This window comes from Grampus griseus (genome assembly GCF_964374135.1).
Source record: "Grampus griseus genome assembly, chromosome: 11".
Classification (NCBI taxonomy): domain Eukaryota; kingdom Metazoa; phylum Chordata; class Mammalia; order Artiodactyla; family Delphinidae; genus Grampus; species Grampus griseus.
This window is the reverse complement of record NC_139005.1, coordinates 17210860-17234649: the sequence shown is the minus strand read 5'-3', so window position 1 is coordinate 17234649 and position 23790 is coordinate 17210860. Positions and strand designations below refer to the sequence as shown.

The following is a 23790-nucleotide window of genomic DNA, read 5'->3' as shown; positions in this document are numbered from 1 at the left end:
TAATCTAGCAATAGTATTAGATAAACTGAAGGGACACTGGGCTAGTAGCATCAAGCTCAAGATTTAGTGTCTGACTAGAAATGAAAAGGAGAAACTGAGGAAGGCTGTGATGTCCCAATGATAAAATCAGACATTTGAGAGATGAGGTACAGGAGTCTGGCCTATAATACAAAGAACTTGAAACGCAACCAGATCTCACAACAGAGATTAGGTTTTGGAGTCATCTGCATGGAGGTTATAGCCGAAATACTGAATAGAGATGTGGTCTTCGGGAAGAACAAGAGCTGCGTTTAGAACCTTGGGGAATGTGTAAATTTAAGGGGATGGGAGAACATAGAGTTAGCAGTGGAAAAGCAAGAAAGATGGAAGTAAAACCAGGACAAGATGTAAAGGAAATTAAGGTAGAAGATGGTCCTTTTTTTTTTCCAACTTATGTCTGGCCTATAGGGGCAGACTCTGAACTGTACAGATCCACCCAGCCTTGACTGGAAAACAGCTTCCTATATAGCGCCGCGTGAATGGCTTGCTTCTTGCTAGAGTTTTACATGAACTCTTTTTATAGTGGAAATAGATGAAAATGTTCCACAAGAAATGGTTAGTGTTTTTATTAGGTAAGCATCCGCAATTATGAGCTAATGTCCCATTCTTGGAATCTAACCAGGTAGGAGAGAGATTTGTGCTGGCTGTAAAATTGTGATAATAGCCGAATTTAGTACACAAAATTACCATGATCTCCGAGGTACTTGCAAACGATTTACTACAAACCAATATACAACCTTCACAATACATGAATTTCTTCAGACATCTGTATTTGTATTTATGTGCTGTATGTATCCATATATGAAGTACAATCGGATGCTCTACAGCTGGTATTTAGTGGCTTGTTTCTCACGCTGACTGCATGGTCAGTGTTTAAAGGAAATAAGGCAATGTTTGGTAAATCTCTTCTATAGCAACAAGACAGTTTTCATCAAGTTTGTGAAATGTAATTTTATTAATAGAAGGGCATGTCTTACCAGACAAACTGTCCCAAAATAAATAAAGTTTCAGCATCATTAAGAGCACACAAACACACAATTTTACAGGATACAATACAAAGTCAATTTTGATGATGTTCTTACTTGCATTTACTAAAAATCTGAGAGAGACTGTGATCAATCTCTAAATAATGATCCTGCATAAAGAGAAAAGTACAGCACAGTTATTTCATAGAAGGTTTTGGAGTGACAGTTTGAGAAGACTCTGCTTTAAAAGATATTAAGATATATCACAAATCAAATCACACTCTCTGTTGACATTACAGCATGGAATTGTACTTAATCAAAAATAAAAGAAAAGTGGCTGAAGAAGGCTGTATACTTTCTTTTCCAACATAACACTAATTTCTATTTTTGGCATGAATTAATAACCTTTTCCATTAGTAGGAAAACGTGCTCTGCAAACTCTCGGAGGGCACCACGGCCACCATAGCTTTTGCAAATATATCCAACAGCCTTCTGGGCAGCGGCACAGGCATCAGCAGGAACACCACTGAGGCCCGCTTTCTTCAAGCACTCCTCATCAGACACTTCATTTCCTATCAAGTTAAAGAAACACTGGTTGAATATTTAAAGAGAGAAGGAATTTTCTTCCTAAATAATGCAAACAGCAATCAGTAAGTGATTCTGGCAACTTCAGACACTGTATATTAGAATACTACAGATTAGATGGAACAAAAATAAAAGCATTTCCAAGTATAATAAATACTTAAGGTCTAGGGTTTTTCCTAAGTAATTCATAATAAACACTTATCAATTAGAGGAGAATGGAGTATACTTTCTGCTTGCCATGCATATTATAATTACTAGAAATCTAATATAAACTATAATTATTTAAACTTTTTATTAAGGAAAATTTCAAACATGCAAGAATCCCAAATTTATGTAATTATTAATGTTTTGCATTATTTATCAATATTCTTGTCCATTCCCTGCCCCCCAAGTTTTTTGGAGGAAAGGGAGAAGAAAGAATTCCCAGAAAACATACTTTACCCATAAACTTTGCCATCTGTCTATAATACATATATTTTTAAGAAACTGACATAATATCATCCAACCAACAAAATCAACAATAATTCCTTAATATCATCTAATAACCTAGTACATGCTCAAATATCCTCAACTGTCTCAAAATTGTCTATAAATCAACTATAAAAAGTTGATTTATTTGAATCAGAAACCAAAAAAGGTCCACATAGTGCATTTTGTTGCTATACATATTAAGTCTCTAACAGTTCTCTCTGATTTGTATGCTGCTTGTTGAAAAATTACCATCACATTGACATAACTACATCCTTTCTCTCCCTGCCTTGCTTATTAGTTTCTCCACCTCCCCCTCTTATTTTATTTTTTTGGTAGGATGAATTTCAGAAGCTCCCAGGATCTAACATTCACCATTCTGCATATAACTATTACTATAATATAGACTAAATACTACTAATAAATGTTGGTTAAGAGTGTTTGTTTTAAATCTGTTCTACATTTATCGACTGAAATTTTTTTTATTATTAAATGTATTGAAATTTGAATTGTTTTCAATGAAAGATGATAAAAATTAAAGTATTTCTTTGCATAACCCACCCCTGAAACTAAACTTTATTAAATTTTATTTATAAAAGTGTTTATTAGAACTAATAAATGAATTCAGTAAAGTTGCAGGATACAAAATTAATACATAGAAGTCTATTGTGTTTCTATATATACTAATAATGAACTCTCAGAATGAGAAATTAAGGAAACAATCCCATTTAGTATTTCATCAAAAAGAATAAAATACCGAGGAATAAATCTAAGGAAGTAAAAGACCTGCACTCAGAAAACTCTTTAAGACACTGACAAAACAAACTGAAGATGACAGAAACAGATGGAAAGATATACTGTGCTCATGGATGAGAAGAATTAATGTTGTTAAAATGATCATAACTACACCAAAGGCAATCTACAGATTCAATGCAATCCCTCTACCAGAATACCAAAGGCATTTTTCGCAGAACTAGAATAAAACTAAAATTTTTATGGAAACAAAAGACCCCAAATAGACAAAACAATCTTGAGAAAGAAGAACAGAGCTGAAGGAATCATGTTCCCTGTTTTCAAAAGCTATACTCATTAAAGCAGTATGTTAAGAGATTAATCGTAAGAGTTCTCATCGCAGGGAAAACATATTTTTATTATCTCATATGTATCTATATGAGATGATGGATATTCACTAAATTTACTGTGATAATCACTGCATGATGTATGTAAGTTAAGTCACTGTGCTGTAGACCTTAAACTTATACAGTGCTGTAAGTCAGTTATATCTCAATAAAATTGGAAGAAAAAAAGTGTCAACATTTTAAAGGAATACAATTTTATACATTTATGTAACTGACAAAAAATACTGCTCTGATTTTTAAAATAAAAATTTGGAGTTTATTCTCTATTTTCTTGATTTTCTAACCTCTACTTTTTATACTTTTTTCCTTATGTGATATAAGTAATGCATATTCTTGGTAGAAACTTTAAAAAAAAATAAACGAAGGCAAAAAAAATCAAAATTAGGCTAATTATTATTATTTATGGATAATCACTGTACTTTGGCATATATATTTTACAGTTTTACTTATATAAATGATATACACTTATTACTAAATGCATACACTATTTTAAGGATTTTATATTATCTTCAATTTCTTTCCCAATAGCCTTATGAAGTTTGATTTGTGTTTATACTGTAAGTAGGAAAACTAAGGCTTAGAGAAGCTGCTTAAGGTTGCACAGGTAATAGTAAGTACAGCTGGGAGTTGTTATATGTTCCATTAAAATTGTTTTCGCCTTACAAAAATTGGATCATTTTCTATCAAAGGTTCTATAGTATTTTTCTCCACTGAATCTTCACATGTGATTCAAAGGCTATTCCTGAAGTCCCCGGATCACGTGCTCCCAAAGCATCCCTGTGCTGCTTCTTTTGAGGCCCATATTGTCCTTGTAAATGTTTATCTCATACACGGTTTATAGTTATTATGTATTTTAATAACTTTTCATTACTGATATTCAAAAATGTTGAATCATTAGACTGTAAACCCTGTATGCAATAAGTCCCAGCAACCAGTTCCAAGCATGCATAGAGGAGACACCTGATACATATACTTGCTTAATGCTAAAGTGAAAAACTTGTGACATGTGACCATGTCAAGGAATACGTATTACAGCATTGTTTTTAATGGTTGCATAAATCTATTTTTGCAGGATATTTAGGTGGGTTCTTTTTTTCCCTCCATTATTGGCATATTTGTTCAATTTCTTTCCTGGAAATGGAATCTGGGGAGTCAAATCTATGTACATTTTAATAATAGCAAAATATATTCAGAATGTACTTCCTATATATCAGAACTCTTCAATCCATTATTATGGCTGAATAGGAGGACACCAACCAAGATATGCCACTTCTTTCCAGCACAGGCCCATTTCTTTTCTCCATTCATCTACAACTGCAAGCTTGTCTGGTACACTGACTTCCATTTTGCAATCCAGTTTTAAGGAAGAGAGAGTCTGCTTTGAACAGGCCCTTTCTGAGATTAACCTCACCTTAAGAAAAAAAAAAAAGGGCAAAATGAGAAAACAGAAATCTCTCATAATAACACCTTTTAAATAATACAAATCACAAGTGAGTAGTCTGAAGGACTAATTAAAGTAAAATCAACTAATTTATTTTAAAATGATGAAGCTTTAACACATTTGATTGCTAGTAGTCCAATAAAGGCAAAAGACTGTTTTCTACAGTGGAAAGGATTCTATCTACAGGTAAAAAATAAAATATACATTGTCTGATAACAATCTAAGATTCTCCAATAATTCAGTTTATTCAGAGGAAAGTCTAACTTGTCTCTCATGCTGCTCAGAAACACGTATTTAAGATTTCTAGTGAATTCTAAGAAATCATCTTAAACTTCATTTTTGAAAATACACATAAGTATTGTTATTTTGAATTAAAATTTTCAATCATAAGAATAAGCTACATTTAAAAAATCCACCTGAGATTTGCTTTTCTCCAAATGCTGACACCTATTTTCTATGAAATCTTTCTGGTTGCAAAATCCTATCGGAAATACTAGATAGCACCTACTATCATACTCATTAAATAAATAAGAAATATTATTTATTGATAGACAAATTACTAATTCTGCTCATCTCAAAGTAAATAGCACAATTTTCTAGGCATGTGAAAGCTAAATTTCAGATATTTTAATTGATAATACTAAAAACGTAAATCTGTTATTTCCCTCACGTGTTCCTTGACCTTAAATCACAATCTTAAAAAGCATTGCTATGTTCAGGGGGCACATACCTCAATACCACTTTTCTTTAATAAACTTATCCCAATAGCATCTTTTACATCGTAAGATATTATTTCTTTTTGGTCTCCTGATACATAAATGTGGCCATTGGTTAGACATCCATCAATATTGCAAACGAAAAGTTTTATCTCCTTCAGCTTCTCTTTGCCAAAATAGCCAAATCTAAAAGAAACCAAAATAGACTTTTGAATTTTAGTGTGATACTAATCTCTCATCTGGCTAACACCGGTAAACTTGATAACCCGTTTCCATTTAATTACTCAAACATTACCTTTCCAAGTAACCTCACATACACACTTCAACTTACAGTGCAAGGATTTTAAGTGTGGTCTAACCAGATTATGTGCTTCTCAAGTTACTGAGTAAGCCACCTATAGGCATATTTTATGTATATGTCTTCCTCACATAAGCAAAATAATTACAAAAGATCCTAAGATTGGAGGATCAAAAATCAGTTGTCCACAAGTGAATTTAAATGTATCTACTAAAAATCATTCATTGTGGTCTAGTGCAAAGGCTATACAATCTTGTTTTCACCTTAAAACTCTTTGTTCTGCAATAGGCCAGTCAATGTCCACATCTATGTCCACACTGTGCTCGGCTCGCATCTCGTAGTACGCCATTTTCCCACCCTAAAGATAGCACAGGTGCCATGAGGACTGTTGTCAACATGCATTCACACATATCAAAAAGTTTATTACAATACAGAACAATGAATCCACTTCTATAGTACTAAGAAAAATGAATAAGCCAGTAATACCAGACATACAACAAATATTTTTTTTTGGAGGGGAGAGCTTATTGTTTTCCATATATTCAAACCACATAAAACAAACAACCTTGACATTTTTCAAATTCTATTTACACAGTGCAAGTTCCCATTTTTCTTTAAATAGATTTTAAAGACTGAAACAGAGTAGAAATAATATGCATCCTCCAGTATTCTGACCACAAGGAATTTTCTGGGAATCCCTAAATGTATCCCCTTTGTTCTGGTAGTCTCTCCCATCATCATCCAAAAGCAGTAGTATAAATGTTTTTGGAACTTCTGTTCCTATTTGCAATAGGGGTAAGATTGGGGAGGAAAAGGAACTGTAGTATCTACTGTACAGAACTGCCTTAGATCCCTGAGCTACAGATGGGAGTGGACAATAATTGTCTGGGTCACATGTGGGCAAAGGTAGGAACAGTGTCATGATCCTGGGGTATGGGGCAAGAGGAGTGAGGCCTTTCCTGATTGTAATCATTTGAAGGTCAATATCAATCACTAGAAATTTTCATATTTCAGAATTGTCAGTCTCTTTACAAATCTTGTTACAATGAGAAACCTACTCTTCTCCACACTTTAGGAAAGGGTCAAATCACATTCCCCCTTAGCAAAGAGCTTATGGAGGGTGGTATCTATAGATGTCAAATCTAATTTTCCTGAATACTCAAACTTAACTGAACAGCCAGTCTACAGTTCGCCTACTGACCAGAAGATTGGAAAAATTCCCTCCCCTTAGAGAATGAGTCACATTAGAATTTTTACTATAAAGAATGGAGCTCGGGGGTTCTTAAGTGCTATTTTTTGAGTAACATAGGACCTGAATCCAAATCCTAACAGTGCCATTCACAACTTGTTTTTGCTTTGAGCCAATTGCTTCATTTTTCAGAGCTGCTATTTCCTCCTCTGAAACAGAACTAGGAACATCCATTTTATTCCGTTATATAAGATAACCTATGTAGTATTTCATATAGTCCTGGGTCCATAGTAAATGCTGAATAAAGAATAGCTATAACCAAAATGAACAAATAGTATATGATGTAACGTAACCACACAGGCTCTAAAGATGAGAGAGACATCCAACTCCCTTATTGTAAAATGAGAGCATTAAGACTCAGAACAGATAAAATGATATATTCAAGGTTAAATTAGTTATAGAGATTTTACTACAATATATTCCAGTTTTCCTGATGCCCAGGTTGGTGCTCTTTCACCTCTGCTATACTGTTGTGGTTTTTGTCTCTTTTCAAAGTAATAAAGGTTATTCAACTGTACAACCACAACTTGACAGTAATACAACTATGGATTAAAAACAGAGTTTTGAATGAAATAATATGAATACCAGGACACATATAGAACATTCAATACTTGTTTCATTTCTTATCTTAATGTTGCAACTGTAGCAGAGTCTTTCCCATATTCACTGAATGAACCCCAAAGATCATTTTGGGGTAAGTGTGCAGGATAAATGCCTCAGATGATAAATCTTGTCAGTTACTGCTTTTCCCCTAGGGGTTAATACTTTCCTTTATGTGCCATACTTCTTTCTTAGAACTCAAAGTATATAGATAAAAGGGTTTGAAAGGTTTTTGCAAAATGAGGGCACAGACCTGTAAGTAACCCATCTCTATCAAATGTCTTTTAGCAAAATAAAACGAGCCATTTTCATATAATTCTCCATCCCAGTCTTGTCGACGAGGTCGTTTAGCTGGATTCAAATTCAGAGGCTCAGTCATTTCACGAACTAAAAGCAAAAAGCTACAGTAAGTCCCAGGTGCTTTGAACACTGAAAATGTTCATTCAGTAATTTTTTTAAAAAGCAAATAAAAATGAACTCAGAAGGTAGAATATTTCTGTATCTAAATAAACAATTTAAAAGATTTTTTAAAGAAACAAAACCTCTAATAATTCTGATGATTTATCTTTGCTTTTCAATAACAATAATAAGAGAAAAATAAGGTATCTTACAGAGAAATTCTGAGCAATTAAAGTTTTAAACTATTTATAGAAATATAATGCTTTGGGAGGACATAAAGGCAACCTTAAAATAGTTTCAAAAGAACTGAATTTGTTATAAAGTACCCATAGTTCAGTATTTGAGCCCTTTAAATCTACTTGCTCACTATGAGCTTCTATAGAAATACAATGTATGTGTTATTTATCTAATGTGGTTGAGAAATTACTCTCATGGAATTATTACAGAAAAATGAATACTTCCCCACTAAATTATTGAAACTTTAATATTGATAGAACTGCTTACATAATGTATGATACATTCTTACTAGTAGTTAAAAAAATACTAATATAAAATATACATAACAATAAATAAATAATGTTTACTTATTATTATTGTTGGTAATAATGAAGGCTGAGCAATACCAACATTAATGATTATAACATGATATAATAAATGAAGCCTTCAGTATTGGTATATAGGAATTCCCTTGGCTTTCCACTAAATTTTTGCCAAATTTGTGTTTGTGTATGGATACTTTTTGAACTTTTTTAACTTTAATCACATATCATATAAAGCTCAATATTCAGTTTAACACTGGGCTTCCTTGATTTGTTCAAAAATGTGTTTTACAAGCTTTAATCCTTCCTATATCTTATTTCTGATATTTAGTGAATAAGTTCAAAATATTATATATATATAAAACTTAACGTAGAACTTGCTACAGAGAAGACACTCAATAAATGCTTATTGAATGAAATCAATAAATTTAGTCATTGATATACTGCATTGATTTTGACAGCATTCATATTTAGAGGCTGAAAAATCATCATTTTCTGTCTATAACTTTATCTTCTTATCTTAATTGCTCTTTTGTGGACCTTCTCCATTTTCACTGCATCTTCCCCTCTCCTTTAAGTCAAACATAGGTTAGAGACCAGCTTTCCTACATTCAACACATGTCAGGGCATTGAAGAGTAATCACACTGCCTTTCTTCAAGTATGTTACATTTACCTATTTGTTGGTGATTCTATTCTTTATTACAGATTTTGCTACTTCATCTGGCTAGAAATCAGGCTCTAGCTAAACGTTATGGAACTCTTTTTGCACAAGAAGTTACAAATTTTGGGAAGCAATTCCACAAATTCATTCTTGAGGTTCTCCAAAACTTTTTGGTGGAAGATTTCTATTCCCACAATTCTGTGATTTATACGGAATTTATCAAACAAGTCTAGAACAACATAAAAGTATTTGCTCTAGAAAAATGACATGTCTTCCTCAAAATACAAATAGAGGGTTAAAATAATCCTTTGTAAAAAGTAATTTGGTAGAGAATTAATTTGGTCTCATTGTTTTGCCTCAATAATCACAAGATTTAGAACACATTATAAATGTTATTACCTACTAGAGTTAAGAATCCCATGTTCTATTTTACTGCTCCCTTTTTACTCTCCCCACTCCTAAAGAATATTTACATATGAAAAATTAATTCTCCATAAAATGAGCTAAAATAAAGATTGATACAACAGATTACCTCCTTTCTGAATTTCACCCCATCGAAACTGATGGCGTCTCACAACAGAGAAAACAGAATCATATCCTTCTTCTCGAATCATTTCTGCAACTTTTTGAAGATCAGTAGGATGTAAACACGGAGAAGTAGCTTGAATATTTCCTACAATGTCAACCTCTTAAAAAGACAAAACAAATGAAAAGAACATCAAAATAAAGTTCTTTGCAAGCAAGTAATACTAAGATCTAAATTCAAATGTTAAAACAAGTCTTGTGAAATGATAGGCAAGTTGGAAATTATGTAAAATTTTGAATAAACTATTAGTCAAACTCATACCATTGTGATAATTAAGAAATTCTATGATGGCATCTAGTGAGGTAGAACTGTCTTTTGAAGCTTCAGAACTTCTTCGATGAACTTGTGCACCAAATTGTTTGGCCACATTCTCAATTTCATCATGGTCTGTTGAAACCCAAACACTGTACAGATATTAAAAAATAAAAAGCCAAATCACTAAAAAAAAAATCATTAAAGATAAAAAGGAGCTCTGCAACCCCAAAAATACAGCTTACATAATGTCAGAATAGTTTTTGTACCAGCAAAATAATGTTACAGATAGAAATTAATATAAAATTTAAAGAAAAATAAAGTATTTTCTATGTAAACCACATTTTAAAATGTCTGAATCAAAAATGTGGTCCTAGATGTAATATTTATATTTACATATATAAATATTTATATTATATATAACATTATTTATATACATATTATTTACATAGCCCTAGATATAGTTTTATAAAGTTAGAAAAAAATGATAATTGGTATTTTTGAAGCTACTGGTATATTAAAGACACTAGTAACACGAGAAGTTCAAATCTAAAGAAAATAAAGAAGATACTGCTTCTCATTCCCCATCAAAATCCAAAATATTGTGTATTTAATATACTTGCTAAGAAAAAAATGGATTTGGCTTAGCCAAAGCACAACACTCAAAGAGTTTCAAGCTTAGTAGAGACTAAATGCCCAAAACAATCAGACAAGCCAACTCTTTTTTTTTTTTTGGCCAACTAACAATGGGTATATAAATATCTGAACATAGAATCAAGTGGGTAAAGCCACCGATAACAATTAAAGATGTGGAGAACATGACTTGATTGGCTCAGGAGAGCTTAGTTGAACAGCTCTATTAACCACAGCTTACAGAGTTGACCATTTGGACTTTATAAGACGACGACTAAGAGTAAAATATAAAACATTATTTGGGGGCGTGTACTAGTCTGTACTGAATTGTTTCCTTGACCTTTACAAATCCCCACTGCTAGAAACAGAAGATGTGAGTATTACTCTAGCCACAATGTTTTTATAGTGACATTACACAAAGAAATCTGAATGACTTCTTTGGTATATGCGTTGACCCTTGAACAACACTGGTTTGAACTGTGTGAATGTTTTTCAGTAAATGTACTGGAAAAATTTTAGAAGGTCTGCTAAAATTTGAAAAAAATCGCAAACTGTGTAGCCTAGTAATATTGGAAAAAATAAGAAAAAGTTAGGTGGGACTTCCCTGGCGGTCCAGTGGTTACGACTCCGTGCTTCCAATGCAGGGGGTGTGGTTTCGATCCCTGCTTGGGGAACTAAGATCGCACATGCTGCGAGGCATGGCCAAAAAATAAACAACAATGATGTAATTAAACCAGCCAAGATGACTAAGTATAATACCACAAAAACGCAAAAAAAAAAAAAAAAAAAAGGTATGCCATGAACGCATAAAACATATGTAGATAACAGTCTATCCTTACATAGATATGAGTGATATTTAATATAAAGTTAATAATGTTTTACTTTTCTGTTTTTTAACTCTGCCCATCATCACAGGTAAGTGGTTTTTTTAAAAAATGGAACAATGTTTCTGACACTGTATTATGAATATGACTGTAATACTGTATCCCATAAAAATTTTATAATGATTCATTCATTAGTGTATAGGCTAGGCTACTGTGAAGCAATCATAACTGATTACAACAGGCTACCATAAAGCAATCACACTGTTGCTTCTTTGTTATCAATGCCCGAATCATTATACCTGTAAATAAATATGAATTTCTTTTTCACATTATCTTTTCATCTTTGATGTTCAGTGTTAGTAATATGTGTAACATCTACAGTTTTGTATCATATGACAATATTGATACTGACAGGTGATTCATCTTGTAAACAAAGTAAACATGATATAGTGCAGTACTGTAAATGTATTTTGTCTTCCTTATGATTTTCTTTTCTCTAGCTTTATTGTAATATACTGTACAATACATATATATTATAAAATGTGTTAATAATAAAAAATAAATAAAACATAAACAAAATAAAACATAAAACTAAATAAAACATGTGTTTCAGACATAGAAAACTCATGGTTACTCATGGGGAGAGGGAAAGGGGGAGGGCCAATATAGGGGTAGGGGAAAAAAAAGGGTTATTATGGGATTACATAGAATCATGTGTGAAACTTTTGAAAATTGTAAAGCACTAAGGAATTTAAAGAATCTTTCAATTAAAAAAATCAATTAAATTTTAAAAACATAATGTGTTTATGTTACTGGTAAGGCTTTAGTGAACAGTAGGCTATTAGTAGTTAAGTGTTGGTGAATCAAAAGCTAATCTGGGATTTTTGACTGCCCGGGGTGGGGAGTTGACACCCCTGACCCCACATTGTTCAAGGGTCAACTCTATTTCTTTCACCCCTTTCATTCAGTATCTACTGAATGAATGAGAACCTGCATGTTTGAAACGTCTATGCTCAATTGTCAAGAGTGAAAAGAGAGAAACTAAAGAAAAATTTCTAACATCTCTGGCTTTCATTTATGAATTTAATTTCATTTATTGCCTTTACTATTGGCAGATGATTTAATAGAGATAAAGTCAATAAACCCCCATAGTGCCCCCAATTTGTTTTTCAGAGGAAACCTAGTAAACAAGATGAGCCATTGGCTAGGAGTCAAGTGTGTCATACCTACTCATGTCATTCTGCGCAAGGCACAACATAGGAGCCCTCATTTTCCTCCATCTCAAAATCTGAAATAATTTTGGGATAAGTTTTTCACTGGAAAGTGTCACAAAGTTATATAACAAAGTGAAGTACCAACAAAAATGTAGTGAATTTTTTAAAGAGAGGATAAAAGGAGGGTGGTGATGGTAACAGTAAAAAAGTAAACAGTAAAAGGAAGAGATGAGTCTTTTGACATCTGGTTTCCATCACTAATTGAAATAAATTACTGAAGCCATTTACTTTATTATCCTGATCTTTACTGGAATAAACATTCAACACCTCAGGATTCAGTGATCTTTCGGAAATGCTAAACAGTAAATAAGAAATAACAGAGGTTGGGAAGAGGTTTGCCTGTGTTTCATCTTTCCTCCCTTTTATTATTCATTTATTCATTCATTCATGAAATGATTCCTGACTGCCTATTCTGTTTCAGGCCCTACTCTGGACACTGGGATATATAATCCATTTTCTTGAGAAACTCTCAGCGGATTGGTAGAGACAGCGAGAGGTAAGGAAGCAATAACTAATCTTTCTACAATGCTTTACTTTTTACAAGGTATTTTTATAGTGCCTGCTACATAACAGGTGCTCAATTTGTTGAATGAATGAAACAGTAGATGGTTAAGAGCATGGACTCTGAAGGAAGGGCTTCAAATCCCGGCTCTACCACAAGCTAGCTTTATGACTCTAGGTCAAATCTCCCTAAGCCTCAATTTTCAGTAAAACGGAGGTAATAATAGTAGTAATTACCTAATATGATTGTTATGAGAATTCAACATAAACCACAATACAGAATAAACGTTTATTAAGTGTTAGCTATTGAAAATAATAAAATAGGAATGGCAATAAAGGAACAGCTACACAGTCTCATCCTCACACTGACTCTGTTGGAAGGAAAACTGAAGTTTTGCTTTCAGACCTTCAAAGGTCCAAATGTCTAATTTGTATGTATTATGTAAGGCAATGGCATTATGAATATGAAAACAGCATCTTATAGGTACACTTAAAATACAATGATCATCATTTATTAGAAGGACTAAGTCAGTCAATCATTCTCCCTTGGTTTAGGGGCATCAGACGAGGCAGGGCAAAAGAGAAAGAATGAGCAAACGAACAAACAGGGCTAATAAAATTTAAAATCAAGTATAAAGTAAATGTCAAAGTTCAACGCCAATGGCTTTAAATTTAAAATCAAGTATAAAGTAAATGTCAAAGTTCAACGTCAATGGCTTTAAATTTAAAATCAAGTATAAAGTAAATGTCAAAGTTCAATGTCAATGGCTTTAAATTTAAAATCAAGTATAAAGTAAATGTCAGAGTTCAACGTCAATGGCTTTAGCCTCAGATGAAGTCATACTACATCTAACAGGATGAACAGGAGTATCAACCATGATCCCTACGACAGAAACTTCAAATCATAAGCTGCCATTTCAAGGACAACATAGCATGGCCTTTCATTAATCATAAATCCACACCCTAGAAATGAAACCAAAACTTATGTTTATCTTTCACGTTAGGCAACATTTTAAAAAATCAATTTACTCTGAGATTCACTTACACAGCACTCAACCACTGTTGAAACCAAGCTCTTAAAAACTCAGCTCAAACAATAGCTTTTTACTAAATGAAAATATTATCTCAGCATCTTTCTTGACTGTTAACTCTCCAAGTTAGTGTGCAAAGTTAGCAACCTTGAAAGTATTGTTAGCTTTGATTCTAAGCCGGCCAGAAACTCAATTAAGTCAAAATGATTTTGAACAAAATAATCTCCAGGCCCGAAAAACACAAATCAGGCAAGCTACGGTTTTCCCCAGTTCCTTCATAGGGTACATATTTGTTGAAGGAGGCAGAAGGGGAGAAGCAGGAAGGCTGCTCCAAACTGACTGCAGCTTCAGAATAAGTCAATTAAATTCAAATCTACCCCTTCTGGGTGGTAGATTAGAACTCAAAGGGCAGAGAGGGATGTATAACTGCAAGCTTTCTAAATTAACTGTTTTAAGAGGGCATCCAGGGGCTATCTGCCAGAAGAACATAGGTAAATTCTCCCAGCAGCACTGAGCATGCATTTTCAGGGGCTGGGATCATCCTAAGAACAAGGCCTTAAGCTGCTAGAAACCATGACAGAGTTTGGTTGAACACAGACGTTTGGATGGAGTTGTTTGTTATGTGTGGGAAGTTCTGCCGTTCTCAGCAAAACTACCCCCATACCATAAGGGGAGAGCCTATCTAGAGGAATCAAGAAATAGAGGATTATGGTGACCAAGTGCACTATCCCTTTACTTTCTTTTTCTTAAAAATATGTATTATCACCTGGTACAGTATACACTGTTTATATATTAACTGTCTTCTCCCTATAATAATGCAAGCTCCACCAGCCTAGGGATGGACCCTACTCCTATAACCCTTGGTTAAGGACACATAACAGTGCCTGTCACATAGTAGGTAGTCAATAAATGTTTGCTGAATGAATGAATCATTTTTGCCCTTGAATCTGTATCTCAAACAAGCCCTACCTTTTTTTGTTTAGCCAGTTTGAAAGGGGTTTCTAGACATATGCAACTGGAGTTGTGAATGCATTCTGTTCTCAATCTATTATGAATGTGATATTCCTCTCTAGTTTGTCACAAAAATAGGATTTTACTACATCACTACTAACTGGATGCACCTTCTCTCGGTCCTTTTTTTTTTTCCCCAGTGTGTACCCTTTGTAAGGAGGTAAAAATGTCCAAAAGTCTGGGAGCTTAACACGGAAAGAACCATGTCACACACATCTTGCTGTTCCCTTGGATGTGTATGGCAGAAATTAGGGTTCAGTGTTTACTGAACTGAACCAAATCCCCCAGTCTTTCTTTATCACTCCTTTGCACACTTCCTGTTACATTACTGTTATATTCTGTGTGCCAGCTCTTATTTACCTTGCACCACCCAGGACTTCCTTTGGATAAAAACATTAAGAAAATTAGTAAATTTATACTTTTTTGGTACCTCCTTTGTAAACAAGAACAGTTAAGTGAAAATCATTTATCCATATATTAATGTAGGTAATTAATATGCTCCAAAAACAGCCATCTCTTTAAAAACCAAAACCCAAACATCAAAAAGGTGAAAATAATTTACTTTCCACGGTAACAAATTCAAGCATAATTAGGTTGAAATTACCATGTGTAAGTTCATTCTTGGCACAGAATTCTATCTCCCTTCTTTTATGAATGACATAAGCTTGTAACTCCTGGCCAATACGGCATATGGCCATGTCTCTAAATGATGCACAATTAAAACTGTCCTTAGGACAAACGAGGTTCCAAAGGTATGATCAAACCATTTATAAGCATTTCATCAAACAGTCCAGCGGTGCGGTTTTCCACTCTCGCACCTACATACAAATGTGGGGAGCTGTCTAGATTGTGCTGACTCACAGGCAGATAGCTTAGAGTATTTTCCAAAGGTCAGGAAAGGATCTCCAAGCTGAGCTTGAAATGAGAAAAGCCTTGACAGCCCACTCCATTCATGAACCCGATGCCTCCTTAATCGAACAGCACCAGGTGGGTATCAGACGCCGGGCAACAGGGGAAAGCCAACGGCCACTGCCTAAAGGAGTTCACAGATTATCGCAGACGTTTCACAAGGGTGGACTCCTTTCCTTTACCCTGCGAGGTCAACCCGGGCAGCGCAGACAGTAGAGAAGAGGAAATCTCCCCCTTTACGGATGTTATTCTCAAGGGCGGAGACAGGAACGGTCCCAAGTTCATGGCTACTAGCAGCTACGGAACAAGGAAGAAGCTGGAGCCCCTCCTCCCCCGGTTGCCAGCCGGGGCCCAGACACCCCGGATCTTGCACACCCCTTCCGGGGGCGATTGCCCCCCGGAGCCCCTGCCCCTCCGGCGGCCCGGCTCCCCCTCACGACCCCCGCCCAGGCCGCACCGCCCACTCTCGCACATGCGCACCTCTGGAAGACCCCCGAGTCCAGGGCCGCACGCAGGACCCAGCCAATGAGCGGGACCCCCGCCAGGTGCTTAATGTTCTTCAGGGGGATGCCCTTGCTGCCGCCGCGGGCCAGGATTAGGGCCGCCAGGTGCGGGGGCTTCTCCACACCTCGGCCCTGGCCCCCGCGGGAGTTGCGCTGCAGCTTTGGCGGCCGACCCCGGGAGGGCCGGCCCCGCGGGTTGGAGACGGAGGTGGCGGCCCCCTTCTCCACCGAGTCCATCTTCCTCCCACGTCTTCTCCCCAGCTTCTCCACATCCGGGAGCTCTTGTCTCGCCACCTCAGCTCGGCGCCGCCCGACCTCCCCGCCCGACCGCTAGCGGGGGTGGCTGTTCCCGGCCCCGCCCACCGCCACGTCCCCGCGCCCTCGCCGGGCACGCCGGGAATTGTAGTCCGCGGGTCGCTCGCAGGGTCCCGGAGGCCCTGTAGGCTCTGCCCGGACGACCCCCAAGTCCAAGCCCGGCACGGAAAGGCCAGAAATGCCTTGAAGGAAGTGTAGCTTCTAGGGGGCTTGATATTGTATGGAGATTAATAAAATAGGCAACACAGGTTACCGATCTTCTGCTGAAGAACTTCTCCATTTAGGAATTGTGGGTTTTCCACGGCACACCCTGGTGCACCCGAACACTAATCAATTTTATATTTTAAAGTTTATATTTTAAACGTCCGTCTTTCTGCTATGCTTCTGACTCATTGTTTCCAAGAGATGACCTCATTCGAATGTCCTCCAAGCACCTTAAATTCAACATTTTAAAAACAACCCTCCCAGAGCAACCCTGTATTTTTGGTAACCATGTGAGGAGAAGCTCAAACTGCTTCTACCGCTGCATTTTCTTTTTCTTTCTTTTTTTTTTTTAAATTGAGGTGTAACTGACATATAACATGTTAGTTTCAGGTGTACAATGTAATGATTCAATATTTGTATGTATTGGGAAATGATCACCACAATAGGTTTAGTTAACCTTTCAACATACCTGTCTGCCTTTTCTATCATATCACCATCCGTCTGGTGGAAAAACTTGGAAGTCAACCTTGTCTATTCCCTTCTAAGTGTAGTAGACACCTGTTAGTTTTCTTGTTTTTGGACTTCTGAAAACCTTTTCCTTTCAGCAATTGTCACCTCTCTTACCTGGTTTGCGTTTCACGCAAATCCTCAGCAGTGTAGCAGTGGGTGTGTGACCCAAGCTGATCTATCTAAGTACCTCAGCTTCCTGAACGCAGTTGTGGTGTAGGAACAGGCATATGACCAAGCAGAGCCTCTTGGCGTCCTCTCCAGAGACTCTGGGAAAGAAAGGATCTTTTTCTTGCTGAATATTTGGGTGCTAAGGACCCTGTAAACCTGAATCCTGAGGGCAGGATGAGGGAAGGGGGGTGGTGGGAGTTTCTGTTCTGAAATTGGCTGGGAGGCTAATGTTCACACAGAAGAAAACAGGGCCAAGACATGCAGGGAGAAGAGAGAAAGAGCCCCGATGGCATCACTGAAACCTCTTAATCCAGCCAAGAGGTTCTAAGGTGCGCGCGTGCGCCCACACACACGCACACACATGCATACATATATCTCTGTTTTGGGGTGGTTTTTTAGGAAGGAATCTCCTACCTAGCATGCATTTTGTTTTTTTACCACTTTTGCAAGCCTGTATCTGGAAGTAGAGAGTCTCCTTGTCTGTCCTGGGTAAAGGCTAGTACATCCAGAACGAATGAAAGGTAGTAGTACTGCCTCTTCTTCTCAAGACGTGACAGAAAGCCTTTGTGCTTCTCAGGTCTTGGCTCTTTCTGAAGGAGACAGAGTAAGCCTTTCGTGTTTTGGGTCCTGGACAGGCACTGGAAACTTCACGTCTCATCTGTTTGCCTGTGAAGCAGCTCAGCCCTTACTGGGACTGGTTCTGGGAGAAGGTGCTGAATGTGGGGTAGTGTGGCTGTAAACAGACATCAGTGCTGTGCCTGAGGAAGGTGGGCAGACCCCAAGAACCATCCCAGCACTCCAGGCCAAGTGACCACTTTGCCCCCAACATACTGGCTCATTGACTGGGACCTTCACAGTTATTTTGCTTGAGAGAGAGCAACACTGATTTTTTGGTAACCATGTAAGGAGGACATCTAGTGCTTCTTACACACCAAAACTTCTTTTCTCCTTTCCACACCAATAACAATCTTAGTTCCCACTAGTAAGATAGTTACCATTCTCCACAGTAATTCCCTAGGGGCCCACAAACCCTAGTGGGCCACTGACATCTGAATAGTTTAACTTCTCTGGCACTGGTCTCCTCCAAGCTGGGGACACAGCAAGTGGCACCACTGTTGCTTATCAAAGGAGATTATAGCAATTTGCGTAAAAGCTGTGAGGCTATGGACTCCTCCAGGAGAGGGACTGTTCCTTCTTTGTAATCACATCCAGAACAATATGTGGGTCACAGTATCTGCTTAGTAAACGGCAGTGAACTACGTCTGATGTTACTTTTCCAGTCTCTGCCCACACATACTTTTTTCCTTTTTTTTTTTTCACTCTCCAACATTACCATAAACTCATTTATTTAAAAGAAACTGTACGTCCATATCCTGGCTGAATTGGGCATTCATATTATGTGTTAAATGCCCAGGAATAGCAAAAAATTAAACCAACTCCATACAAAGCAACTATAAGAACACAAAAACAGAACAAACAAACCAAAAATCATACTTTTAGCTGATGAAAACTCTCTCCGCCAAACGAACCACAAAGTGGTATACTGCCACGCATACTTTTTTATATGGTTGCAGTCTTACAATAATAAAGCATCTTGTATTCTTTGTATTTTTACAGTACAGTTTTGGTTAGACTTGACAACTGGCTGGTCCCAGTCCTGAGAAAGAAAGAGAGAGAGGCAGGGGAAAGGTTAGAAAAAGTGGAAGGTGATTCATCTAATTCAATATATGACACATGGAAGTTTGATAATTTTTTTTCAATGAAATTAGAATATACTCATTTAATATATTTTTCTTCTGTGTGGTCAATGGGCATAAAGTTTCCGGTAAACAAGATGGATAATCTCTAGAGATTTGCTGTACAACATTGTACCTATCGTCAACAATAATGTATTGCACACTTAAAATTTAAGATGGCAGATCTCATGTTACATGTTCATATCACAGTAAATAAAATTTTGAAGAAAAGAGAGAGACAATAACTGTGCCAGGAAGAGGAAATGTTAGCTTGTCTTTGGGTTACTCTGAAGGAGTTAAAAATACACTGCTCTCAAAACAAATATTCAGACTCATCCTTCCTTTAAAGATGCGTGTGAAGTATTGCTGCCAAAGAATAATTCATTTGTATTCATAGTGAGAGAATACATCTTTGTATGACATCTTATTTTATGATTCTGTATATGAACACACTCAATACACAGAGGAGTCCTTTCATTGATTTGCTCGCATTTATTGCATTCCACAAGCCAGGCCTTGTGTGACACTTCAGGAAAGCCAAAGCAAGATGGCCTAGACCCAGAGCTTAGCATTCTGATGGGGAGACAGGCAAACCTCAGTAGAGTGTCGTTTGTGCTTTGATAGAAATGTGTGTTCTGGGGTGGGCAAGAATGGGGGAGAAGTATTTAGGTTAGACTGAGATTTTTGTTGGCTGAGATGACTCTTGCAATACTGTTCAAGTACAAGAATCTTCTCTGCTGAGGGAACAACCTTGGGGAAGGCACAGAAGAATGAAATAGCTTTCCAAAGAGAAACTGGGAAACTTGAAGTCGGTCACTATAATTGGAGCATATGATACTAGTGGGTTCGTGGCAAAAGATGAGAATAGAGGGGAACATGTGGGCCAGATTACAGCACATAAAGGTATTAGGAGCCAAGCCTTGTCAAGGAAGTTATAAAGAGCAGGGATAGGGCACAATTCACTTCATTCTTTCAGCAAATCATTATCGCATGACTACTGTGTGTTAGGTACTTTGCTGGCCCCTGGAAATACATCGAAGGTACTAGAAAGTGCTCAATTTCTGGATGTATCTTAGAAGTATAGCTAATAGGATTTGCTGACAAGCCAGATGAGGGGTGTGAGAGAAAGAGGGAGATAGAGTGGTGGCAGAATCTTTGGCCTGACCATTATAATTTTTTAATGATGGTGACTCTCACCAACAAGAGGGTAGGATTGAAGCTATACCAACATGTGAATCTAAGGATCAGTCAGTCTCTGGTGATGCAAGAATCCCAGCTCTGGAGAAAACCCCCTTTCCTTGAGTATTTCTGGGAGTTCTCAAGGGTGTCTTACATGTGCCCATGAAAATGAAAGTCCTGGCTGCAACTTATAGTGGCTGCAGTTGCTAGAGCACCACAGACCTATTTCTCTCTCTGGAGCTAAGCTAAGATTTTCTTATTGGTTTTTTAACACATAGATTTTTACTGAGCTGTAAGTACTACATATATTTTTTACTGATTTGTAAGTACTATATATATATGTATATACATATTTACTGAGTTGTAAGTACTGTATATATGTATATACATATGTATATGTGTATGTATATATATATACATATATACACACACACACACAATTCTGTATTCTTTTTTTGTTGTTTGTATCATTATAAAGTCTTTAAACTTACTGGTAAAAGTTGTTTAAAATTACTTTCAATGCATAGACCATACTTTATTCAGCAATTCCTTATTACTGAACATTTGTACGTAAGGTAATAATCCCTAAAAAGTTTGTGTATAAATTTGTAATGATGAAGGCGATGGTTCCTGAAACAGATTTCTATAAATGAAATTACCCGAATAAAATTTAGTGATTATCTTCCTTTGAATCCAAATTAAGATTCAGTGCTATCTGGCTATGTTGGCAACGGTTACTAGTCACGTATAAGTTATCTCTTGCCACATAATAAATTACCCTAAAACTTAGCAGCTTAAACCAACAGACATTTCCATCTCACAGTTTCTGAGGGGCAGAGAGGCATTTAGAGGAGCGATTCTGGCTCAGGGTTTCTCATGTGGTTTCAGTCAAGCTCTCAAGTGGGGGCCATGATCACCTCAGGGCCTGACCGAGTTAGAGAATCCACTTCTAAGGTGGCTCATCCACCTGGCTGTTGGCAGGTCTCAGTTCCTTGCTGGCTGTTTGTGTGTGCAGAAGCTTCCCTCAGCTCCTTGCCCCATGGGCCTTTCCACGAGGCAGCTCACAGTATATAGCAAGCTGCACCCCCCGAGCAATGATTCAAGAGAGAATGGAAGAGAAACCAAGATGGAAGCCACAGTATCTTTTAAAGACCCAGTCTCCCCAAAATTGTTTTTAATTTAAAATTTTTTAAAAATGAAAAATAAGTTAGAAAAACCCCAAATCCCCAAAACACACAAAATATAAAGACCCAGTCTCCAAAGTCACACACTGTCACTTTTGTTTCGTTCTATTTGTTTCAAGTGAGTCACTAAGTCCAGCCCACTCTCAAGGGAAGAGAAATTGGCTTTACTTTTGAAGGGGAGAGTGTCAAAGAATTTATGGACATATTTTAAAAATCACCATAACCTAGGAGTTGGGCCTCTTTCCTCCCTTCCCTTCCTTTCTTTTTTTATCAGCTTTAGAAGGAAGGAGGAGGTCTATCCTGACCCCAGATTCCTGGGAAGTATCCCCAGGAGACTAGATTAATAATCTGGGCATTAGATAGGTAGAATTTTTTTTTTTTTTTTTTTTTGCAGCCCATGACAGAGCCCACATGGCTGCCAAATCATAGGTATTCCCAGAAGGTGTGATGACAGCACCTGTGCGGGAGAAATTTCAAATGTGGCCATACCCTATTACTGGGGCATAACCCAAGATGCACATCCCTCAAGCAGAAATAATAAATGGAGTGAAAGATTCCTGATTAAGAGGACTTCCACTGCCACAAAGTTGCTAATGGTTTGGTGTTTGTGACCTTATATTTATTAAGATTTGAATTGGCATTTAATATACCTGAGATGAACAGATGAATATTTCAATCTATTTCAAGATAAATGAGTTTTTTAAAACATGGATATGTTAATAATAGGGAAATTATTCCAAAAAGCAGATTGGAAAGAATCTGTAGAAAATAAACTTGAAAACTTGCATGGAACAAGTGAAGGAAGGGTTAACCTGCAGAGAAATGGTACTGTGTAAGCTCAGATAATTTGGAAGACTTGAAGGACTCCCTGGATCCTTATTTAGAAGGAGAAGGAAAGGGACGTGCCTTAGAACCACTGAGCTCAGAGCCAGTCTGGCCTCCAGCTATTTCAGACTTTGAACTCTATGGGAGGTTTTGATAAGAGCCAGGCCTGAAGGTGGGGGAGTTGCTCGTGGTATTAAAAACATCTGATAAGGACTGTCTGCAATTAGAGAACTTCTGGATGAAATATCAGTTCTTTACGGACAAACACAACCATTGTTCTGTGACAGGTTTGGGAGACTGAAAGGTGGAGGGAAGCAGGTAAACTGTAACTGCCAGGGGAGCCAGCCTCTGTTACTGAGGATGCCAAGGAAGAGTCAGGAAGACACCAAGACTTTGTGTTCCATAAAACTGTGGAAGCAACCCCTCAAAGACAAGATGAAAGGTCAACAAAATCAGAGAAGATTCTGCCTAGCCCTCAAAGGAGAATGTTTCTGGAACAATACTCTGCAACGTGGTGAATGAAAAATGCCCACCACTATGTTGATGTTAATGGAGAATGATCACTTTCTAGAAGGATGTATTCATAATTGTAGCTAACCTTTCCTGAGAACTTGGTGCCGTGCAGACTGCTGAGTCTTCACGTGTATTATCTCATTTCATTTTCATGACAACTCTAACCCTTAACACCATCCCCAATGGTAGATAAGAAGACGGAGCCCCACCTGGCTCTTTAAGGAACTTTAACTCCTGTTCAAAATCCCACAGCTGGCAAGTGATCAAGGTGAGATTCAAACGCAAAGTCTCGAACTCTAGAATCTGGGTTCTGAACCCTTAGGCTATGAGAACCCGTCTTGAATGATTTAGTAGTTATATTTTGATTTGATGAGGCGAGGAAAGAACAGAGAGAACACCCAGATTCAGAATAAGTAGGATCTGGTAACATATGTTTCTGTAGTGTGCTCAGTCCTCTGGTACAAATGGAGATCTTGGCCAAGATGGTGGAAGAGCTATGGAAACGGTGAGACCTTAGGAGCGAGCAGTGCTG

At 37.0% G+C, this 23790-nt stretch overlaps 1 protein-coding gene across 2 annotated transcripts; it reads right to left on the bottom strand.

Moving 5' to 3' along the window:
- Positions 1-975: 975 nt before the first annotated feature.
- On the bottom strand, positions 976-16948 carry CMAS (cytidine monophosphate N-acetylneuraminic acid synthetase). Of its 2 annotated transcripts, XM_082666760.1 has the most exons (8): positions 16602-16948; positions 9948-10090; positions 9633-9788; positions 7754-7887; positions 5915-6009; positions 5368-5539; positions 4454-4607; positions 976-1576 (listed from the first exon to the last, which is right to left on the bottom strand). In XM_082666760.1, the coding sequence occupies exons 1-8, from the start codon at positions 16859-16861 to the stop codon at positions 1386-1388; spliced, it is 1305 nt and encodes a 434-aa protein (XP_082522886.1). In that variant the 5' UTR covers positions 16862-16948; the 3' UTR covers positions 976-1385. The 2 variants fall into 2 exon arrangements, with proteins under 2 accessions (XP_082522886.1, XP_082522887.1); XM_082666761.1 differs by lacking the exon at positions 9948-10090 and having other exon boundaries at positions 16602-16737.
- Between the last annotated feature and the right edge of the window lie 6842 nt (positions 16949-23790).

Excerpts from the sequence above, each read along its gene's own strand:
- CMAS (XM_082666760.1), bottom strand. The coding sequence starts at position 16,861 with ATGGACTCGGTGGAGAAGGGGGCCGCCACCTCCGTCTCCAACCCGCGG. Across the intron at positions 6,010-7,753 it reads TAGAGATGGGTTACTTACAG|GGTGGGAAAATGGCGTACTA; the intron begins GTCTGTGCCCTC and ends TGCTATCTTTAG. Across the intron at positions 1,577-4,453 it reads GAAAGAAGTGGCATATCTTG|GAAATGAAGTGTCTGATGAG; the intron begins GTTGGTGTCCTC and ends TTAACTTGATAG.